Source organism: Cebus imitator, unplaced genomic scaffold (genome assembly GCF_001604975.1).
Source record: "Cebus imitator isolate Cc_AM_T3 unplaced genomic scaffold, Cebus_imitator-1.0 Scaffold208, whole genome shotgun sequence".
Taxonomy (NCBI): Eukaryota; Metazoa; Chordata; class Mammalia; order Primates; family Cebidae; genus Cebus; species Cebus imitator.
Window position 1 is genome coordinate 2713289 of NW_016107523.1, and position 21146 is coordinate 2734434.

The 21146-nt window shown below is 35.7% G+C and overlaps 1 protein-coding gene across 10 annotated transcripts in view; it reads left to right on the forward strand.

Annotated features, from left to right (window-relative positions):
• Window positions 1–21146, forward strand: part of DMD (dystrophin) — a 2133401-nt gene that overhangs the window by 1714099 nt on the left and 398156 nt on the right. For 9 of the 10 annotated variants that reach the window (XM_017548497.2, XM_037745683.1, XM_037745686.1 and 6 more), the window contains 2 exons: window positions 4369–4541; window positions 14598–14754. In XM_017548497.2, the coding sequence (XP_017403986.1) occupies window positions 4369–4541; window positions 14598–14754 (330 nt within the window). Of the gene's footprint in view, window positions 1–3524; window positions 3614–4368; window positions 4542–14597; window positions 14755–21146 lie in introns of those variants that run through there. The other variant, XM_017548506.2, reaches the window with a different exon arrangement.

A 21146-nucleotide genomic window follows, 5' to 3' on the forward strand; every position in this document is an offset into this window, starting at 1 on the left:
ACTAGGTTCTAAATCATGCTGCATTTATTAGCTGTGTGACCTTTGGCATGTTCAGTTAACCTTACAGTAGTTTCATTATCTTATATGGAAAAATGAAGATAGTAATAGCCCCTACTCTAGAGGCTTATTGAGAGGAGAAAATGAACTCATGTATATATAGTGCTTTAGACAGCACCTGGTGTATAGTAAGTCTCATATATGTTGTTGCTATTGCTGCTGCTGCTATGGCTTTTGTTATGTAGCAAATACCTTTTCCCTTTGTTCATTCATTATTGTTTTTCCTGAGGACTGCAATCACAAAAAAGAAGAAAAAAATTAGAGAGCATACAGTGAATGCAGTAATGAAGGCTTGAATAATCTTTTAGAGTTAAGTCAGAAGTGAAATGAAGCTATCCAAAAATTTCTGTGAAAATTAGAAAATTACCCTTTGTCAGTCAGGCATGGTGGCTCACACCTGTAATCCCAACACTTTGGGAAGCCAAGGTGAGTGGATCATAAGGTCAGGAGATTGAGACCATCCTGACTAAAATGCTGAAACCCCGTCTCTACTAAAAATACAAAAAATTAGCCGGGTGTGGTGGCATGCACCTGTAGTCCCAGCTACTCTGGAGGCTGAGGCAGGAGAATCGCTTGAACCCAGGAGGCAGAGGTTGCAGTGAGCCAAGATCACACCACTGTACTCCAACCTAGGTGACAGAGTAAGACTCCATCTCAAAAAAAAAAAAAAAAAAAAAAAAAATCCTTTGTCCAGATTGGCTATCCTCTGAGAACCCCACTTGATTCTCCATATCAACCTTTTGCTTTTCTGTGCTCCCTAAGTCTGGAAGTTTAGTCTTTAAATGATGAGTTTAGACAAATATCATCATGGTAGTGTTACGTTACGTTACGTTACGTTACGTTACGTTACGTTACGTTACGTTACATTATATTCCTTCCAGTCTGCCTTTATTACCAATCTATGACTCATGCTACCTATTGATACTGAAAAATCTCCACTACAGCATGCCAGCTTTTGAAAGAGAGCCTTGTGTTCTTTCCCAATACTTACTTCCTTTAAGGCAACCTACCTGAGTCCTGTAGTTTGACAGATTTCCTACCAGCCTGCCATCCCAAAGAAACATGGATGAACTATGTGTATGCTCAAGTGTCAAGTCATTTCTTGGTGTGGTTCATAGTAGCCCACATGACTCTTGTAGACAAAGAGATGAATTACCGATGGCAGAATTTCTGTTCTGACAGCAGGGATATTTGTAGAAAGGAGATCTTTTCAATGTGAACAGTTTTTGCTCACACGTGGTCCAGGCTGCCCAATGCTAAATGAGAAATGAAAAGAGCAGTCAGAATTCAATTTTTCATTCAGAACAAATCAACCTACGTGGGTAAACATTTTATCAAACTCAAGAATGCTATCTCTCAGTGTGCTTGTTTCTCAACAGACACTTATTTCCTCTTGCAAGTAGTATCTTTGTTCAGCTTCAACGACTACTGTATGGTATGTCCAATGCTTCTGGCAAATGTGTTGGTGGAGACAGCCCAAGATCTTCTGGAATAAAGAGATTTGGATCCATTTCCCAGTTCTTACACTTATCAGATATGTGACTTTTAGGCGAGTCAGTTAAACATCCCTGAGTCTCAGTGCTCTCATCTGCAAAACAGAAAATCTGACATACTTCACAGAGCCGGGGAAGGAATAACTAAGATGGTACATTTGTAAATGCTTTGTAACCTGTAAAGCCCTTTACTGTACATGTGTCATTTATAGCTCTATATCAGCATCATGACCTAGAAAAGGACTACTGACATAAGACTTACCTTCCTAACAATGCTAGGACAACTTTAGCCATCTCTGCATTTCTAAAGGGAAGAGTGTCTATGAAGACTTGGCCGGAACTCCCATCAATATTTAGCTGTTAATATAAACAAATTAAACAAAAGTGCACACTGGCTTTTAGGAAATTTAAAGATAGAACCATCATTTGCACTCCTCTTACATTTCCCAAAGTGCTAAAACTAGAAAATAAATCAGTTCTCAATAAATACTTATCAATTTTATATCCATTTCTTTGTTGATAATACAACAGAGATGTTTATATGCAGTATCATATACATGGCAAAGATGAAAATCATCAAATTCATGAATTGACATTCTGTTTATGCTTGAGAAGACAAAGTGTTGGTGGCTTCATGGTATATATAATCTTAAGGAGCTTGTGATTGGGCCTGGGTCTCTGCTATCAATGTAGGATATAAAAATTCATACGTACTATCCTTTATATGTATGTTAATGCAGTAAACATAGGAAACTGATGCTATTAGTGAAAATACTTTATTTTCTTGAACACCTAAAAGTTTTTATTTAATCCCCTAAGTGCATACACAAAAGTAAAGTTTTCGATATTGTACCAATCAAATACAACACAAGTAAAGTAAAAGAGACAAGTGAAGGAATTATCTGGAACTTAGATCTGGTTGGTTTTTTCCTCCTGAAGTACTTAGATAAATTCATTCAGCTTTCTCTTTTGCTGAAGAAGTGCAAATTAGTCAGGCATGTTTTTCCATGTAGGGAAAAGGAAAAAAGAAAGAAAAACTTAAAGTGGATATATATTTGACCAAACTTCATTCTGCAAGCATCCCCCCAATACTAACCTTCTGCCACATAAGCTAGTTTCAAAATCAGGCTATATCTTTCCAGTACAAACCTGGTTTTGATGGGACACAGATACTACTCAGTCTGTTTCAGTATTTCCCTTCTATCAACTTCTGATGTGGTTCTATCCATATTCCTTCCCCTTCCTGTCTCCATGTCAAAGAGAATGGGGCACAACTCTCTTTAGAGTCCATTATATTTTAGCTGCCAGAAATAGTGACAATAGACATTCATTGTCTGTCTACCATACTTGTGCAACATTTAAAATACTGCATCTGAAGAGGCTATGGGTAAAAACATGAGCCAGTTCTTCAGAATTTCTAACATGTTATTTTTGCCACTTGCTCCCTTACTTTAGCAGAGTAATTTAATTCAATTTGAGAGAGAGAAAAAAAAATTCTAGTTACACAGATCAATCCAATTGTTTGGAGCTTCAGAATGAATTTTTAAACTTGTTGAACAGAAGCATACAAATCTCTAAGAGCAAGTCAGATAATGTACAAAGCATCCATTCATTATGTAGGCAGAAAGGAATGCTGGTACCCGGCAGCTCTCTAAGGAATGTTCCCTTGGCTTTGACCGTTCTGCTGGGAACAAGGAGGGAAACACATATATAAAATGAATTTACAATGTCGCTGGCTTGTAATGGCAAAATGATAAGAAAAGTTGGCTGTTTAATATAAACTGTCAGTTGCATATTCCAGGCCTCCTCTCTTTGAGGTTCCTCCCACATCCACACGCCTGGCTACTGTTTAGTGCAGAGTACAAAGTGGCTGTTTATTATTATTGACTGGTGAAGCCTGTGTTCCAAAATTCATTCTGTCAACAGAATGTAAGCAAAGTTGGCATTTTAAAGCAGGGCTCTTTCAGTTTCTCGGTTTTCTCAGGATTGCTATGCAACAGGATCAGTGCTGTAGTCCCCGGTTCAAGCTGAAAATGTTACACAGGAAGACATACCATGTAAAGGTCAGATTCTTCTACTATAATAATTTTCTTGATCTGTGTATATACAAATGAGGTTGAATGTATAACCTCTTATCATAACTCTTACCAAAGTCCTATGTACTTTCCATCTGTCAAACTTAAAATATGATATATTAAATGGGAAATCATAACTAATAAATGTATGATGCTGTAATATGTGTACGATGCTATAATACCAAGGTGAACTTAATGCGTGTTGTCAAGAAGATTCTCTCTCCCATGATAGACTCCCAGTGATGTGCTGGTGCTGTGGACTAAGTGAAATCTTGTTTATTAGTCTCTCCACGCTTTTATGGTCAGAGTTAACTCTACAGATTACTACGTAAATAGAAAATATGACTTGAACCATATAGTAATGAAATTATTGGCACTGGGGTATAGTTTTTCATAGAATTTTATTTCTTATCACCTCCATGAAGTAATACATTTTGTCCAAAGTCTAGAAGATATAACTTGTGAACTTTATAAAGTTATAAATACATTACTTTCTAACTCATAATGGCAAGGAATAAACTTATCACACCTAGTAAGATGCCCGTTTTGAACCTACATAATAACAAGAGAAGGCAACACACCAAGAAAAGGGATTTGAGGTGTATCTTCTTGTTAGTTAGCCTGATTGAAATGTCTTTGAACTAATAATTATTTATTTTTTTGCAATTCTCCAAATTCACATTCATCACTTGTTTCCTTTGTTTGGTAATTCTGCACATATTCTTCTTTCTGCTGTCCTGTAGGACCTCCAAGGTGAAATTGAAGCTCACACGGATATTTATCACAACCTGGATGAAAATAGCCAAAGAATCCTGAGATCTCTGGAAGGTTCCGATGATGCAGTCTTGTTACAAAGACGTTTGGATAACATGAACTTCAAGTGGAGCGAACTTCGGAAAAAGTCTCTCAACATTAGGTAGGAAAAGATCTGGAGCAAAAAGGCCACAAATGAATTAAAATGGCAAAATTATCCTCATTGTCTTAGCACAAGTAACTAGTATCTCACATGTCTATGTAAATCACCCAATTTCAGAATGATTCATTTTATTTTGAATAAATGAATCATTGATTTGCTTGGTGCGGAGGTGATACTTGAGGAATCAGATTAGATTAAAATAGTGACGTTTTATAACCATGGAAGACATGCATATTAAGACATTAGAGTGAATTTAAATGAGGAGTGCAGCTATTCTAATTTCATAAATTTGTCTCTTGTCATATCACAGGGTTATACAAAAAGTGATAAAAAAAAATTAAGGGATATGTGTTACAGAATTATTTTTGTCAGTAGTCTAAATGCATACCAAAGGACATTCTTTAAAAACCTTAACACATTATAATTAACCGAGTAGCAGAGACCTCTCCATAGCTCCTACAGCTAAAGACTATAGCAACTTGCTATCTGTTGCTTACTCTCTGATTTTGTTAAAACACGTCCTCTGTAAACTAAGCTTTCAGTTGTACTATACTCACATACTTTATATTTTGCCCCGTTCTATGTATCAGCTTTCTTTTGAGAAGTTAATGCATGCATCTTAGCATCTTTGTAAAAAAGGCAGAGGGAAGTTCTTGTTACATAAGTTTTGCAGTAGTCCAATGGAGGAATGAAAGGACAGAGATAAGTAAAATCCCCATTGTTGCTTAAATGATCTAGCAAGGGCGGGGAATGAAAGCTAGGCTTCCTGCTGTCGAATCAGTTGCCTTTCCTAATTCACTTCTCTTTATAAAAATATTTTGTGCTTTTTTTCTGTGTCTATAGCAAAAGTAATAGTGAAGGGAGGTAGAAGATGACCAAATGGACTTAATAATAGTTATGGGAGTATGCGCTAAATAGCTACTATCTCTAGGTAGAAAGATTACAGAAGGGAGATTTTTTTTTTGTTCTTCTTTATAGTTCTTCTAACTTGTCCAAAATTTTAACATATATACTTCTATAAGGAGAAAAAAAACTGAATTTGTATTAATTCAAAAGCACTATTGTAAATGTCTGCATCAAGTATGAAATAATGATAGCAACTAACATTTACATGATGTACCTACATACCATGCAATGCCGTAAGCGCTTTAGATTTATTGATGGGTTTAATGTTCTCAGCAACCATAAGAGGTAGATTCTATTGTTAAATTCTTTTTACATTTGAAGAAAGTGAGGCACAGAGAGGCTAAATAACGTCCTTAAGGTCACTTAGCAAGTGGAAGATCCAAGATGAAAACAGGGAGTCTGACTTCAGAGTCTGAGCTTTTAACCACCATATTATACCATAGCATATAAAGAAAGAAGGAAACTTCTACAAAGAAATGCATAAAGCTTGAAAGGATGAAATAGAGAGCAGATTGCTAGGAGTAGAAAAGGATTTTAATTTTATGTATAAGGCTTTTTCCCCCCCAAGTTTGCACCCTGGCTTCCCAGACATACTTCTTGTCTCCCTATTTTGTATATGGATTTTGTATCAACTTGGTGATGTGCTGGGAGCAACAATGGGCAATAGCGTTTTCAAAGATAGGGAGGCTCTATTCACTTTCTACAGCTTAAACCCTTAAGAGAGGTCAGTATGTGTGATGACACAGGCCACTTTCCTAACATTCATCATTAAAAAAGAATGAACATGTGAGATGGAAAAGATATTGGTAGGTAAAGTAAAGGTATTCTTTTCTGCACAAAAGAAAAAGAAATGTGCTATAATTGTTCCGAATATCACTTAGTGCCTTTTTTCTCCTTCATGTGAACTTGATAAAATAAAAGGAGAATTGAAAGTGGCAAACAGCATGTCAGCCAAAATATGGACTGTTCATTCTCAGCAGTTTCCCATATGTCAGCTACTGCAGTTTAATTCTTGCTGTCATTAATCAAGTAGAAAACAGTTACCTTAGCTTATCTAAGGTGCTGCCAATTCTAGAATTTAAATATTCAGATCGATGTTTTCGGCTTTTATATAGGCCTCTCTAATACAGGATATGTTACAAGCACTCATAAAAAGCAAAGAAGTAAGTCTCCACATCAGAGTAATTTAGCGCATTTCCTGATGCTTGACTGAAATTAGGGGATCGGTCAATCTATAGCAAACGGTAGGGTTCAGTTGATAGAAGTACAGCGTAGGTAGTAATTAGGGATGATTATGAGCAGGTGAATAACTGGAACAGTAAGATACAGAACCGTTAGTGGCACCGATAAACCTGCGTTAATGAATCTTGTCACTTCTTCCATGGGGGTTATTTTAAAATGGAAAGTTGCCACAATTAAAAAATAGTTTCAATGATATCCTGAAAAAAATCGTCTTGTGTTTGCCCAAGTTATGACATATTATGCTAAAAAGTTACAGTTGGTTCACTGTTTCATGAGGGATCCTGAAACTGCTTTTATATTTCAAAAAAATAAATAAATAAAACCATTAGTGCTTTATCTCCCAGGTGTCCGTTTTTAAAGAAACAAAATTGAATTTGAATCCAAATGATTTTGAAGTTTCCCTTTGTATTCCATTGGCTCATAAGAGGTATCCTTATGCTTCCAAATACAAGTCCATATTATATCCTTTTCCTTCCATTTGTTTTTCTTCTGCCATATATCTTTTCTCTTCCTGTGATTAAGATTCTTATTTAAGTCTTCATGACGTGCCATATTGATACAAGAATACTCTACCTTGGACACTGTTTATATATTACTTTTTTGTTCAAAGCTTCAGTCTTTTTGGTCTCCATATCCCTCTCATTCATTTATTTATTTGTTCATTCAACAAATATTTAATGTTGACTAAGAAGTCCTTGATAACCCCCTTCCCTTCTCTGTTCTTTTTCTGCCTTTAGTTACTTTCTCACCAAGCATCATTCTAGTTACTCCCCAACATAGATTCTCTGAGCCAACAGAATCAATGGATTCTATTTTCTAACCCCATTCCTATTCTCCAACAGTTTCCTAACTCTTCCAGATGAGTATGTACACTTGCTGGTTCTCACACTTGCAACATAAAGTGTGATTGCAGAATTAATTATCCAAATTTTGATTCATATTCCATAATGAATCTTTTCTTTTCTAGCTGATTCCTCACTAGGTCTTCCCAATACTATTCTAATTTACACTTGATAACATGTTTCTTCAAGTGTACAGGTGTTGCTTTATAGGGCTATGCTTACTGCCTCCAGCTAACTTATATGAATGCAAAAATTCCAAACTCTAAATATGTGAGTATGGTAGAGTAGAAAGACATGGGCCAGCAGTTGGGCAACCTAGTTTCCCTTCTGTTCTGTTCTGTTACTATCTAGCATATAATCTTGATCAAGTCGCTTAACTGCTTCAGACTTCAATTTTCTCCCTCACTGAAATGAAGAGTTTGGCCAGAATCCTGCAATGTCTCTTCCAGTTCTCTTGCAGTTCTACAATTCTATTCTTTTAATTCTGTAATCACACTTTATGAACCTGGGCAAATTGTTTAATTTTTCTACCTTGGTTTTCTAAAGTAAAATAAAACTGATTAATTTAAAAGGCATTGTGTAAAGACAAGTAAATAAGATGTCTTTGAGAGAAAAGCATTTTAATTGAATTGTATAATCCTATCTCATAATTTTTTTAATTGTACTTTAGGTTCTGGGGTACATGTGCAGATCATGCAGGATTGTTGCATAGGTACATACATGGCAAGGTGGTTTTCTACCTTCGTCCCCCCATCACCTATATCTGGTATTTCTCCCCACTTTATCCCTCCCCAACCTCCCCACATCCACTATCCCTCTGCTAGCTCCCCCCTACTATTTAATTCAAGAAAAGTATATGCTCTCATTTCATTATCCCATCACATGTTGGCCAAGAGGTATAAGGAAGAAAAGTAAGTAGTCAGTGATAGTTTAAGTTTCATCAAACAAAACAAAAACTTTAACTGCTTTAAGTGGGAGAAAAACAAAGGGAAAATTTTTTATTCAAATGTACACACGCATGCATACACACAGTTACTAATGACATTATCCAATATTAAGATGGTAATTAGTCAAAGAAAGTGTTTTCCATTTTAAAATTCCATATCCACAATCCTTGCATTTTTCATCTTAAAATATGAATGATGAGAAGCAGTCAAGTCAATTTTTTACATAAGAAATATGTATGAAGATTTCAATTTAATCAACTACTAGACTGTTTTTCCAGATCATTGTATGTACATTAACTATGAAAATTACGTGATATGTCGTCAACATAATTTCAGCAAAATTTACATTCTGTGATATTTTTATATGGCAGAAAATTTTGTAAATATTTTTAAAAATATTCACATTTATACAATTCTGAACATTAAGAAGCAAGGACACTGACATTATATAGTCTGTAGAAGCAATAAATCTCTTGGGTAGTGCTTGCTATTAGAGGTTAGAATAGTTAGTGTCTGTATAATGGAGAACAAAGAAAGGGTGAAAAGAGGCAGGGTCTACCTTTGAGAGAAAAATGCAACTTGGACATTGACTATCTCTAACCTTCTTTCTCTTACTTTTAGAATGTTAATTATGTTTGGATGTTGTAGTTAAAGAACTGTCGAGAAAAAAAAATGTTGACTTCTCTTTGGGCTTAATTCTCTCTCTTTAAAGAGATAGCTTCCATTTTAATTCCGTGGTTCTTCAATTTTTTTGTTGTTGTTGTTTCTGAAGTACAAATTCAAATTATTCATCTGTTGATGACACCCTGGAGATTTTTCTCAATGTTCTCTTGTAGTAGTTTCATGGTGTGTAGTCTTTCATTTAAGTCTTTAATCCACTTTGATTTGATTTTTGTATATGGTGAGAGATAGGGGTCTAGATTCATTCTTCTGCATATGGATATCGAGTTTTTCAGCACCATTTATTGAAGAGACTGTCTTTTTCCCACTATATGTTCTTGGCACATTTGTCAAACATGAGTTAAATGTAGGCGTGTGGATTTGTTTCTGGGTTCTCTAGTCTTTTTCATGGGTCTTTGTGTCTGTTTTTATGCCAGTATTGTGGTTCTTTATTATTTCTGCATTCCTACCTTTTCTTTCTACATGCTTAAGTGCTATTTTATTACATGAGGGTACTAAAGATTTATAGGGATATATCATTAGTTTTATAAAGGAAGTCAAAGTGAAAAATGAATTCAATATAACACATTTTGTTTTAAGAATGCATGCCTTTCAAAGTAAAGTTTTATTAAGGATTTCAAACTAGGCATTAACCAAATCACACTTGAAATATCTGTGTCTAGAGAAATAAGAATCACTTTATCAGGCCCTATAATTCTTAGAGTCCTGACACTGAGGACTTCCTTAAAGACCAAGCAATATACTCCAACACATCTCAAGGCTCTGCATTTTACCTAAACCTTACAAATTGTGGAAATTGTCAGCTTTTTGGAGATTAGCACTTGCCTTGTTAAATGGTAGTAACCCCTAAGCTCTTGCCTTCACTAATAAAGATTAATAGAAATGGATAGAAGCTAAGCATGCCCCTTTGAACCACCTCGTTTACTTTCTGTTGAGTGGGTGGGAGTAAACAGAATATATTTAACAATTAGCAATGTTAAAACACAAACTTTAGACAAATTCAGTTTTGCAGAGTTTATTTGATCAAAAAACAATTCATGAATCAGACAGTACTCAGAATTAGAAGTTCAGAAAGCTTCACCCAGCAAGGTGGGCAGGCTGTATTTATAGATAGAAAAAGGAAGTGACATACAGAAACAGCTTGACTGGTTACAGCTTAGAATTTGCCTTACTTGGGCATAGTGTAAATAGGCAATTGCTTTATATGGGCATGATCTGATCAGTTTATAGCCTGTGATTAGCTGAAACTTGACTGCTGGGATTGACGAAGACTCAGCTATTTGTTACAATAGTGTACTCTTAAGTTGTGTATTGCTTACATGCCAAGCTGGGTTGCAGTTTGCTATGTACAGAGGCAGCTTTAGGCCCAATTTAATTTAATTTAACAGCAACAGGCCTTTTTGCTCAGAGATCCAAAACATTTGGTTAAAACCACTAAGGTTTAAGGATTTTCTCATCTAACAAAGGTTTGTAATTTCCATTTCCCATATTTAAATAGGACAGCTCAAGTTATGTTTTTCAGCAGCTGTTTTATACCTTTGCAATCTTGGTTTCCACATATCTAAAACAAGAAGGTTGAACTATAATCTCTCAGGTTCCTTCCATCCCCAGCAGCCTATATATAATATAACCAGAAAAAAAAAAAGTCATTACGAATATGAAGAAACATTTTAAGGATAAGATATTCCACATGCAAACATGGGTTAATCATTTAGAAATATCTGGTATACACTCAAGAAAATATAAATAGGCACCTGCTTCCAACAAATGTATTAGAAATGTGACTTGAAAACATTTCACAGGCTTAACATGGTCGAAGAAAATATGCTCAGAGCTCATAATGTTTCTTACATTTAGACCTTCAAAATCAAGTCACCGACAAATGCCACCTATGCCCTGTGGAGCCCAAGAAGTAATGTTTGGGGCATATCAGAAATGCTTTAATAAATTCTATGTCAAGAAATGGTTCTGGAGCTTACCTATGGAGTTGTGGAGGTTCTTGTTAAAAGCAGAGATTGTTGATATAATTATAGAAAGTCTAGAAGTGGCACCTAGCAATCTCGATATTAAACAAGCTACTCAAATGTTTCTTATGCACACTAGAGATTGAGACCCAGAGCTTTAGATTGCATACATTGGCATGTGCTGTTTTAAATTACAAGCCATTTTCTGGCTGCCTTTCACCCCTTCAGTTCTTACCCAGTGTTCTCTGTCCTTTATAAGTTTTTTGCTGCAGTTTTTATCCTCCTATCACATCTTTCCTTTCACTCTTGAGCCTTAAGAGAGGAAAAAGAATTGAAGCAATTTGATACATAGTTAAAATGATCAGTCAAACATTGTGAAATTTTACCTAACGCCACAGCTTAGAAAAAAATTACAGAAAGTCCTCTTACTCAGATATGTGAGAGCTTTTCATCTTTTGTGGTTCCAGGTCCGCCTTCTGCTGCTGTGTGAGCTCTCTGGACTGTCCTCTGTCCCTAGCTTCTACCAGTGTCCCTATTTCATGCCATTCAAGTTTCTCTTAGATCCTTTAGAACTGATTTCCTGGCAGGACGTGGTGGCTCATGCCTGTAATTCCAGCACTTCGGGAGACTGAGGCAGGTGGATCACCTAAGGTCAAGAGTTCGAGACCAGCCTGGCCAACATGGCGAAACCCTGTCTCTAAAATGCCCGAAATTAGCTGGGTATGATGGTGGATGCCTGTAATCCGAGCCACTTGAGAGGCTGCTGCAGGAGAATTGCCTGAACCTGGGAGGTGGAGGCTGCAGTGGGCCGAGATCAAACCATTGCACTCCAGCCTGGGTGAGAGAGCAAGACTCTGTCTTAAAANAAAAAAAAAAAAAAAAAAAAAAAAAAAAATTTCCTAGGTCTCAGAGTCTCAGAGTTATTTTGCTCTCTCTTAGGGTACACAAAGGGGTTCATTGACCCACTAATAATTAATCAGCACCATTTAACCCAGAACTGGAATTGTAGTACTTCCTTACATAAACAAAGCCACAGCTTGAGGTCTCAACATAGGCAGCCTGCCTTTTACCATATCCTCCTCTAGAACTCTCTGCCATAAGGATATTTTGTTTCCTCTACCAGGCAGACAGAGGCCAAACAGTAGGCATCTTTATACTCTCTCTTCCCTTCCTCTCTCCCTACTCCCCAATGCATCCTAGAGACTTAGAGACAGTCAATAAATATTTATTTAATCAGTGCCTTTTTTACCATTTGCTGCTTTTCTATGTCTGAGCCCTACCTTTCTCCACCTACCTTTTAAAATGTCCTGCTTGACAGCCTCTTTCACTCTCAAAGGGCCCAAGCTGTGAATTCCAGCTACCTCTGGGAATTCGTTTAACCATTACACGTTACATGCCATTAAACAGCTAAAATCTTGCATAGGGAATTGTCACTTAGGCTTATCATGGAAAAGTGATAACTGAAAGGATGGTGCAGAAACATAAAAGAACTGACCTCAAACTGTATGCAATCTGCATGTACTATTATATTCAATTTATGACATTTGTGGTATTTTATGATTCACTTCTTAGGAAATAATACCCTTAGAGTCTTGAACAATTTGATTTATCTTATTTGATGTAAATGCCTTCATTTTGTCAAAACATACTGTTTATATTGCAATTATAGAAAGAAAATGTTGACAATTTGGAAAGGTATAAAGATTAAGAAATAAATCACTTGCAAATCTACCACTGAGGGATAAGCTGGTTGTCATTACAAAATTTTTTCATAGTCAAGCATGTGCATACAAAAATATACACATACACAAAAGTTTTTGAGAAATTACAAAATAGATATTTGTTCTGTAGCCTGTTTTCTCACATAGTAACTTACATTATGACCTTCTCCATATCTATACATATTTGACTATGTCATCATATTAAACATTGCATAGGACTTACTCTATGAATGCATCATTATATATGTAATCAATTCCCTAGTATTTTTTAAATTAAGATCTATTTAATTAAATTTGTATATAAATTTCATTAATTTCTAAATTTAAAACATATACAAGTTTCATTGCATTTAAAAACAATCAGTAGGTTGGAGTTTGGCATTTCTCAAGCAATTCCCTCATACTGAATATTTGAGTTCTTTCTATTTTGTTTTTCAATCATAGATGATGCTATAAATAACGTTTTTCCACCTATATCTTTGTATCTTTTTCCAATTTCTTTGTTAGTATAAATTCCTTGAATTTAAGCCTGTGGGTCATTGTATTCGCACATTTTAAAGACTTAGGTATTGTCAATTTATCCTTCAGAAAGTTTAGAACAATTTAATTTCAGTAGATAAGTATTCTTTGGTGATTCTGTTTGACTAAGGCCAAAAGGAGAATTGTATTTGAAATGTCAAGCTAAGTTACCAAATGGCTAAGAGAAATGTTGCTCTACCTGATTGCTTTGCTTTATATTTCAATCTTTGCAGCATTAAAGACTTTATTATACTTATGTTATAGGTTGCATTATTAGGAATTAATTAGTAATTGCTGATAATAGCTGAGTGATTCAGCATAATTTCTAATTTACCTGAAGATAAAGCTTTGCTAATGCTCTGCTCTTCCTCTTTGTTTTCTGGATGATGATTTGTTTTATTAATTTAGCTTCTCATCTTCAAGTGAAATGTGGATTTTATAGCATAGATCATTCATTTGTGTATTCTTAAATGGCTTCTAAGGATTAACATGTTCTAAATACAGTTGACAGTAAAGTACTCAGTCTCCTGCCTAAATTATTCACGTTCAGGGGAAGCTTTCGGATAAATGTCTGATTTTACTCTTCCATGTGAGTTGTTGTCTTAGTACTTTTTACACAAAGGAAACAAAGCAGAAAATGTTGGAACTTGGTGAAGACAAATCCCAGGTACACACAAATAAAGGAGGGTAGGGGAAAAGGAGAAGCATTTGGGAAGAGGGGCAGAAAGGAACAGACGCCAGATGGAAGAACTCAATAGAAAAGGCTGCCTAGGGTGTAGAAATGGAAAAGTCAAGATGTGGGGAGAGACCTTTCCATTTCTCAAGGCAGAAAGAATTCCAGTACTAGCATGAGTCACATGTAAATGAAGTATTTTTTGTTAGTCACTGCATCCAATTTTTCTACCAGAAATATTAAGAATCATTGACTTCAACAGTATGGAAAAGCAATAGATTCCAGAGTATATTTCATGCCAAAAGTCTCCGCATTATGCATGTGGAAATAAACATATGGCTAAACACTGCCTTTTCTCAAAATTGCCATCAAACTATCCCCCTTTTTATGGCCCTCAAAAGTAAGTAGCCAGATTTTTATTGAAGGCTGCTTTGTAGTTCACAATAGGTTTATTGCACTTTTTATTTTAAAAAGTACCAATGTACTCTTTTAATGGAATTGTTAGAATCATCAATTATACTTCTCGATATTCTGACATAGCATGCTGCTGTTATTTTTCAGGTCTCATTTGGAAGCCAGTTCTGACCAGTGGAAGCGTCTGCACCTTTCTCTACAGGAGCTTCTGGTGTGGCTACAGCTGAAAGATGATGAATTAAGCCGGCAGGCACCTATTGGAGGCGACTTCCCAGCAGTTCAGAAGCAGAATGATGTACATAGGGTAGGACATTTTTAAGCCTAGTGCCTTGCACATGTTAAACACATAGTAATCCAGTGACTATTTTAAAATCAATTTTGGTTGAAATTAAGTTGAATAGAAATCTTTATTACTCCTCTCACCCAAGGGTCAATTATAACTAATCCAAGCCATTATATTTTAAATGTCTGCATTAATAATACCCTTTTAAGAAATCGTTCATCTCTTTTGGCTATTTAAAAAAAAAACTTTTCATTATGAAGAATATTGAACATATACAAAAGTAGACAGAATGCTGTAATAAAACTCATGTACTCCTCAAGACATCAACAATTATCTAAGATCTTATTCATTCTATAGCTCTTACCCCATTATTTTAAAGCAAATATCAAGTATGTGCTATTTTATTTGTTGATATTTCAAAAGATTAAAAGATAGGATTCACTCTTTTTTTTCCCATTTATTTATTTTATTGCATTTTAGGTTTTGGGGTACATGTGAAGAACATGCAAAATTGTTGCATAGGAACACACATGGCAGTGTGATTTGCTGCCTTCCTCCCCATCACCTACATCTGGCATTTCTCCCCTTGCTATCTCTCCCCAGCTTCCCACCCCCCACCCTCCCTCCCCTATTTCCCCCCAACTGACCCCAGTGTGTAGTGCTCCCCTCCCTGTGTTCACTCTTTTAAGGTAATCACCTTGCTACTATAATACTTTTGAAATATCAATAATTGCATCATATCAAATACCCAGTCCGTATTCAAATTTCTATTTTTCTCATACATCTTATGCAGTTTTTAAACATTTTCTGGTTTTGGTTTAAATAAAAATTGAAATCAGACCCACACCTTTCTTTGGTGAATTGGTCTTTTTATTGCTTTTTATTTGTAAGTAATTACAGATTCACAGTAAGTTTCTACGATAGTACAGTCTCCCTGTACCTTCCACCCTGTTTCCTCTCTTCATTCTTACGGAACTGTAGTACAATTCTTATTATCATTTCAATATGCAATCAATATAAAAATGTGCATTTACAGAACATCTCAATTCAGGCTCATTACATTCCAAGTACTCAGTAGCCAGGCGTTGCCAGTGGCTACCGATTGAATAGTGCGTTTCTATAGTTTGATCATATTTGGTTTGGTTTTTTTGGCAAGACTGCTTTACAGGTGTTTGTGCATCCTTCCATCATCAGGAGATGGTATATAGTGTCTTGTTTTCTCTTTTTGTGTGATGTCTAATAGCTGTTAATGATCAGTGGCTAGGGGTTGCAGTGTGATAATTGCCTATCCCTATCATCCCTTCTTCATTCATTCACTGGGGTAGGTCTATGAAAAAAAATGTTTTGCACTTGTCTCCTATTTTGGTACTCAGTATACCTTCATATTGGACAAGCAACATACATGTTTCAATTTTACCCGTTTTCAGAATAACAAGTTATTCACTAGCATCCTCCAACGATAACCAATTGTTTCCTTTTTTGGCTTTATTTTTACTTACATTTCTATCTTCTCTACTAAGCACTGAGTGAAAAAGGCAGAGATGTTGTCTTGTTCACCTCTGAGACCCTAGAGCCTAGCGAAGTGTCTAGTGTAGAATGGATACTGTTAAGTGTTTTTGAAATGAGAATAAAAGGTGCAAGAACAGAAATGAATAGCAGACCAAACATATTACAACCAAATAATAAAAACTTGATAAAATGGTGCTGCTTTTTAATGTTCAGCATATAAAGGGAAGATGTCTGTGGATATAACACCAAAGGTGGCATCTTGAGGAAAGGTCAAGGGTTTATTTTATTCTGGAAAAGAGGATATAGGAAATTTAAAAAGGGAAGAGAATATGAAAGAAGACCCGGGGTCTTTGCAAAGAAATGCTAGAGAAACTGCCAATTTCTCCTTTAGCTATGTGCCTTCATATATTTCTGAATATTAAATGAGCTTTTGAAGTAGGGTGAAATTTAATGGTGCTATGTGTTTAAAATGTTATGACTTGGAATAAACAGCCAAAACACTCTGGTATACATATAGAAAAATATTCATTGAGAAGGATGGGCCTTTTTAAAAAAATGCATTATGTGATACAGTGAAATGAGACAGAATTTCTACAAAAGATGAATTTTATGCTAGTTCTAGAAACCAAAGAAAATGAATCATTGGGCATGTGCACTAGGAGTCAGGAGACTGACATTCTAGTCATATTCCTTCATAACATGGATTCTGATTGCTATTTTGTTCTTCAACTGTAATATGAGGAAATTGGTCCAAATAATTGCTGTGGTTTCTTCTAGCCAGTGTTTTGTTATAAATACTGCTTCACTATTCCTGGTTATTAGTTTTGGTTGCTTGTTAAGAGTGGTAAATTGTTTGTGCTTACTCAGTCCTTACTAGGCATCTCATGACAAATTACATGACTTGGGGATATGGTGATGCTAGAGTTATGCTCACCAGAATAAAGTTAATTAATCCCCACTTGGTTAGTGTGCTTGCTCACATAGCTAACTGATACCTTTCTGGAATTTCACAAGATTTCCTGCCCATTGATCACTCTGTGTTTTATACATTAGTTCCTCTACCGTTCCATATTTGCCTCCTTCCAAATACAACTTAGATTCAATTTTCTAGATTTTAATAACTTGTTTTCAAAACTCTAAAACCCTTTGCTTCTTTATCTTTTTGTTGCTGCAATCCACAAAACTCCAAAACTTGGAGATTCTAACTAAATATTTTCTCATACCAGACAACAACAAAGTGGACAGGTACAGTACCTTTCCTGGATGGCCAGCATTCAGCTTTCTACTACCAAGACATCAATGGGTCAATTCACCTTCAAAATAGTTTTTGACTGTCTACCGTTGTCATCGTCATAATTATAAGAGACCGTTTCTCCTAACCTTTCTACATCTGCTCTTGGCACCCTACAATGCAGCCTCTACATTTCAGTCAGAATAACCTGTGTAAAAAACATAAATCCAATTTTATCAGTCCTTGTCTTAACAATATAGTAGTTTTTTCAGTGCTCTTGGAAAAAGACCAAAATCCTCAACCAGGGTGACAAGGCACTATCTGGCTTGTCTGGCCTCAACCTTCTCTTTTCTTGATGCTCTTCCCTGGCAGTTTGAACACCAGCCATACTGCCTCTCTTTTCTTTTTCCAATTCTGCATGTCCCTCTTAGGTGGGGCTTTAGACATGCTGGTCCTCTGTCTCAAACCCTTTTACCCATACCCACCCACGCATAATATTGTGGTTATCATCTAATAATCCTTTCCATATTGGCTCAGACATTCTGCAGGCTTTTCCCTGTTGCCTCCATTTGACCAAATCTCCCTTTACACACTCTCCTAAAATTGTCTACTTTTTTATAACATACCATTCTTTGTCATCATGTACATGTGTTACTATTTGATTAGTGTCAACCACTCTTGCTAAACCATGTTCTTCAAAAAGATTTTGGGGAGGAGGAAAGCTGTCATTTTTCTATCCAGCACATTCCAAAGTGCCTAGTACATGGTAGACACTGAATAGATAAATGATATTGAGACCAAGGGCAGGGAAAGAAAGAACAGACTGATATTCCTTCCTTATGTACAGGATTTGTTGGTTTATTCCTAACTAAGCATCTTTTTGTAAAGTGCATAGAGCTACTTTGATGCACACTGTTTGTTTGTTTTATACTTTAAGTTCTGGGGTACAGGTACAGAACGTGCAGGTTTGTTACACCGGTATACTTGTGTCATGGTGGTTTGCTGCACCCATCAACCCCTCATCCACATTCGGTATTTCTCCTAATGCTATCCCTCCCCTACCCCGCCCCACTCCCCAGCAGGCCCCAGTGTGTGATGTTCCCCTTCTTGTGTCCATGTGTTCTCATTGTTCAGTTCCCACTTATGAGTGAGAACATGCGATGTTTGGTTTTCTGTTCCTCTGTTAGTTTGCTGAGAATGATGGTTTCCAGCTTCATCTATGTCCCTGCAAAGGACATGAACTCATCCATTTTTATGGCTGCGTAGTATTCCATGGTGTATATGTGCCACATTTTCTTTATCCAGTCTATCATTGATGGATATTTGGGTTGGTTCCAAGTCTTTGCTATTGTGAATAGTGCTGCAATAAACACACGATGGATACTGTTTTTACCTGTAGTTTGGCCCGATGCTTTTTCAAGCTTCTCTTGGTATTTTTAAGAAAAATTCTTGACATGAAACACTCTCCTTCCTCAAACAACATCATTACTCCTGAGTGCTGATGAGAGAACAATTTAGTAGTCTGTTTGATTCAAAGTTTTGTCAACTTTGTGGTATATGGTATCCCTTTCATATATGGGATATCTAGTTAGTGATGCTCTTGATGTGGACAAAACAACAATGGAAGATCCTTGAAACTGGGTCTCTCTATCGGATCTCCTGAACTCAATTAGGAAAAGAGAAAGAGAAAACAGTCAGTATAAAACTCCATCAAGATCTAATCGTTGACAGATCTTATGTTTGTGGACTTTTGTTTACTTTGCCATGTTTCCAGGATGGTAAATTGTGTTGCTCTTTACGGGTTTCTTGATTTAATTGTTGTTTATATAGATTGCTTGTTATCAAGATGGGTCACTGTAATTGTAAATGTATTCCTCATGGATTTGGAGTGCCACTTTAAAAAAAATCATCTGCTTACTATCTATTGTTTATTAATGCCCTTTGCTGTTGCTTTTTATGGGGATACAGATTCCCTTAAAATGTCAACAGTCGAAACTACAATCAAATATTTTTCATTTTCACTTTCATATTCTATAAATCAGGATGTTTATAAAACAGGTAATTTTTATTTTTTATTTTTTGGTATCATTTCAGATTAGTGATAACATTTTGTAGCAAAATATTCCATGTCTTGTACTCTTTTCTTGTAGGGAAAATATGAAGTCAATGTCAATTGCTGTGATCATGAGAGATATGGTTCTTCTGTAGGTAAATTCCAAGATACTCCACAGAGGTGTTTGGGGACTATAGTCTCATTCCTCAAAGCAATTTTCAAACACATGGGAGGAGATCACTGTTCCCCAAACCAGCTGGGCAGCATAACACCTGCAACTGAATGGCTCTCAAGACTAATTAATAAAATAATGCTGCAGATGCAGTGAAGTGTTATAAATAATTAAAGCTCAAATGTGCCTTAGCAAATATAAACTGACCAATTTTTATATCTTTTGAATACATTATCCTGGCCTTTACAGTTCCTCATTACTTGCCTCACTAGACTGACTTGTTTTCAATTAGTGTATATTATTTTGGTCCAGATATATTTTAAAAACTGACTTCCTTTGTTTTACTTGAGCAGTCTCTAAAGTGATATTTATTACTTGTCTAATCCTGTGATTAACCTAGAGAGAGTTTTAAAGGAGCAAATCATAGTGGGGAATTTCTAAGGAGAACTGCAGTAAAATATCAGCTTATTCAATTCCCATCCTCCTACTCCAAACCCAAATGGAGATGAGATCTTGATTATAAGAACAGTGTAGGTAATGACTTTTTGTTTGCATTTTTACTAATGAAATTATTTGTCACTAGATTTTCATCTTTCAATTAAAAAATCTCTATAATCCCTTCCCTAGAGAACATTAAGGACACCTTCAGAGCTTTCCGAGATTTTCTGGTTAAGATTTAGATGGAAGTAATCAATACATACATTATTAAAAGAGTGGACAGAAAGCCATTATTGCTTGGATGCTGTTGACAAATGAAAAGGCTTGAATAAAGTAGCTTACTTGTTCATTTGTCAGGTCATATATTATGCATGTTCGATTTCCTCAGAAGTCACCACAAAGTGAGAGAGAGGCTTAGAAATTCAATAAAATTATCCTGAAATCATGTTGTAGATTATACATTTATTTAAGCTAACTCTGTTATCAATGTTGGCCTGCTTACATGGGATACATTTTAGTATGTATGTTAGCTTGATGAGTTTTCTTTTTACAGAAATAGAAAATATCTTTGGGTGCCATTTGTGAATGTTAAGATTTAAGTTAGCTCTGTGTTAAGAAAAATGTGTTGTTCCCTATCACCTCTGAAAAACAACAAAAAGTTGGGGTAGAGTGATTCATTCTAGCATTCAATGACCTGGCCTCTTGAAGTTTCTAAACAACTTGACTGTTAGTTATATCTACTCTAAGATGTCTTTTTAGCCATGTTGGACGAAATAGACATCTTTTTGATCTGTTTTTTATCATTTTTGTATAAGGTTGATATCCTATGCAGTCATATTTAGGGATGCTGAATAGAAATGACTTAAAACTTATTTTTAGAACTGCATTTCTAGGCATTTGAGTATTCTGAAAACTAAGTCTAAGTCTTCTGAAAACTAGCTTTATCATCAAAACTGAAGAACTGAGTCATCTAGGAATTGCTGCTTTTCTTTAATGACTGTAACAAGATG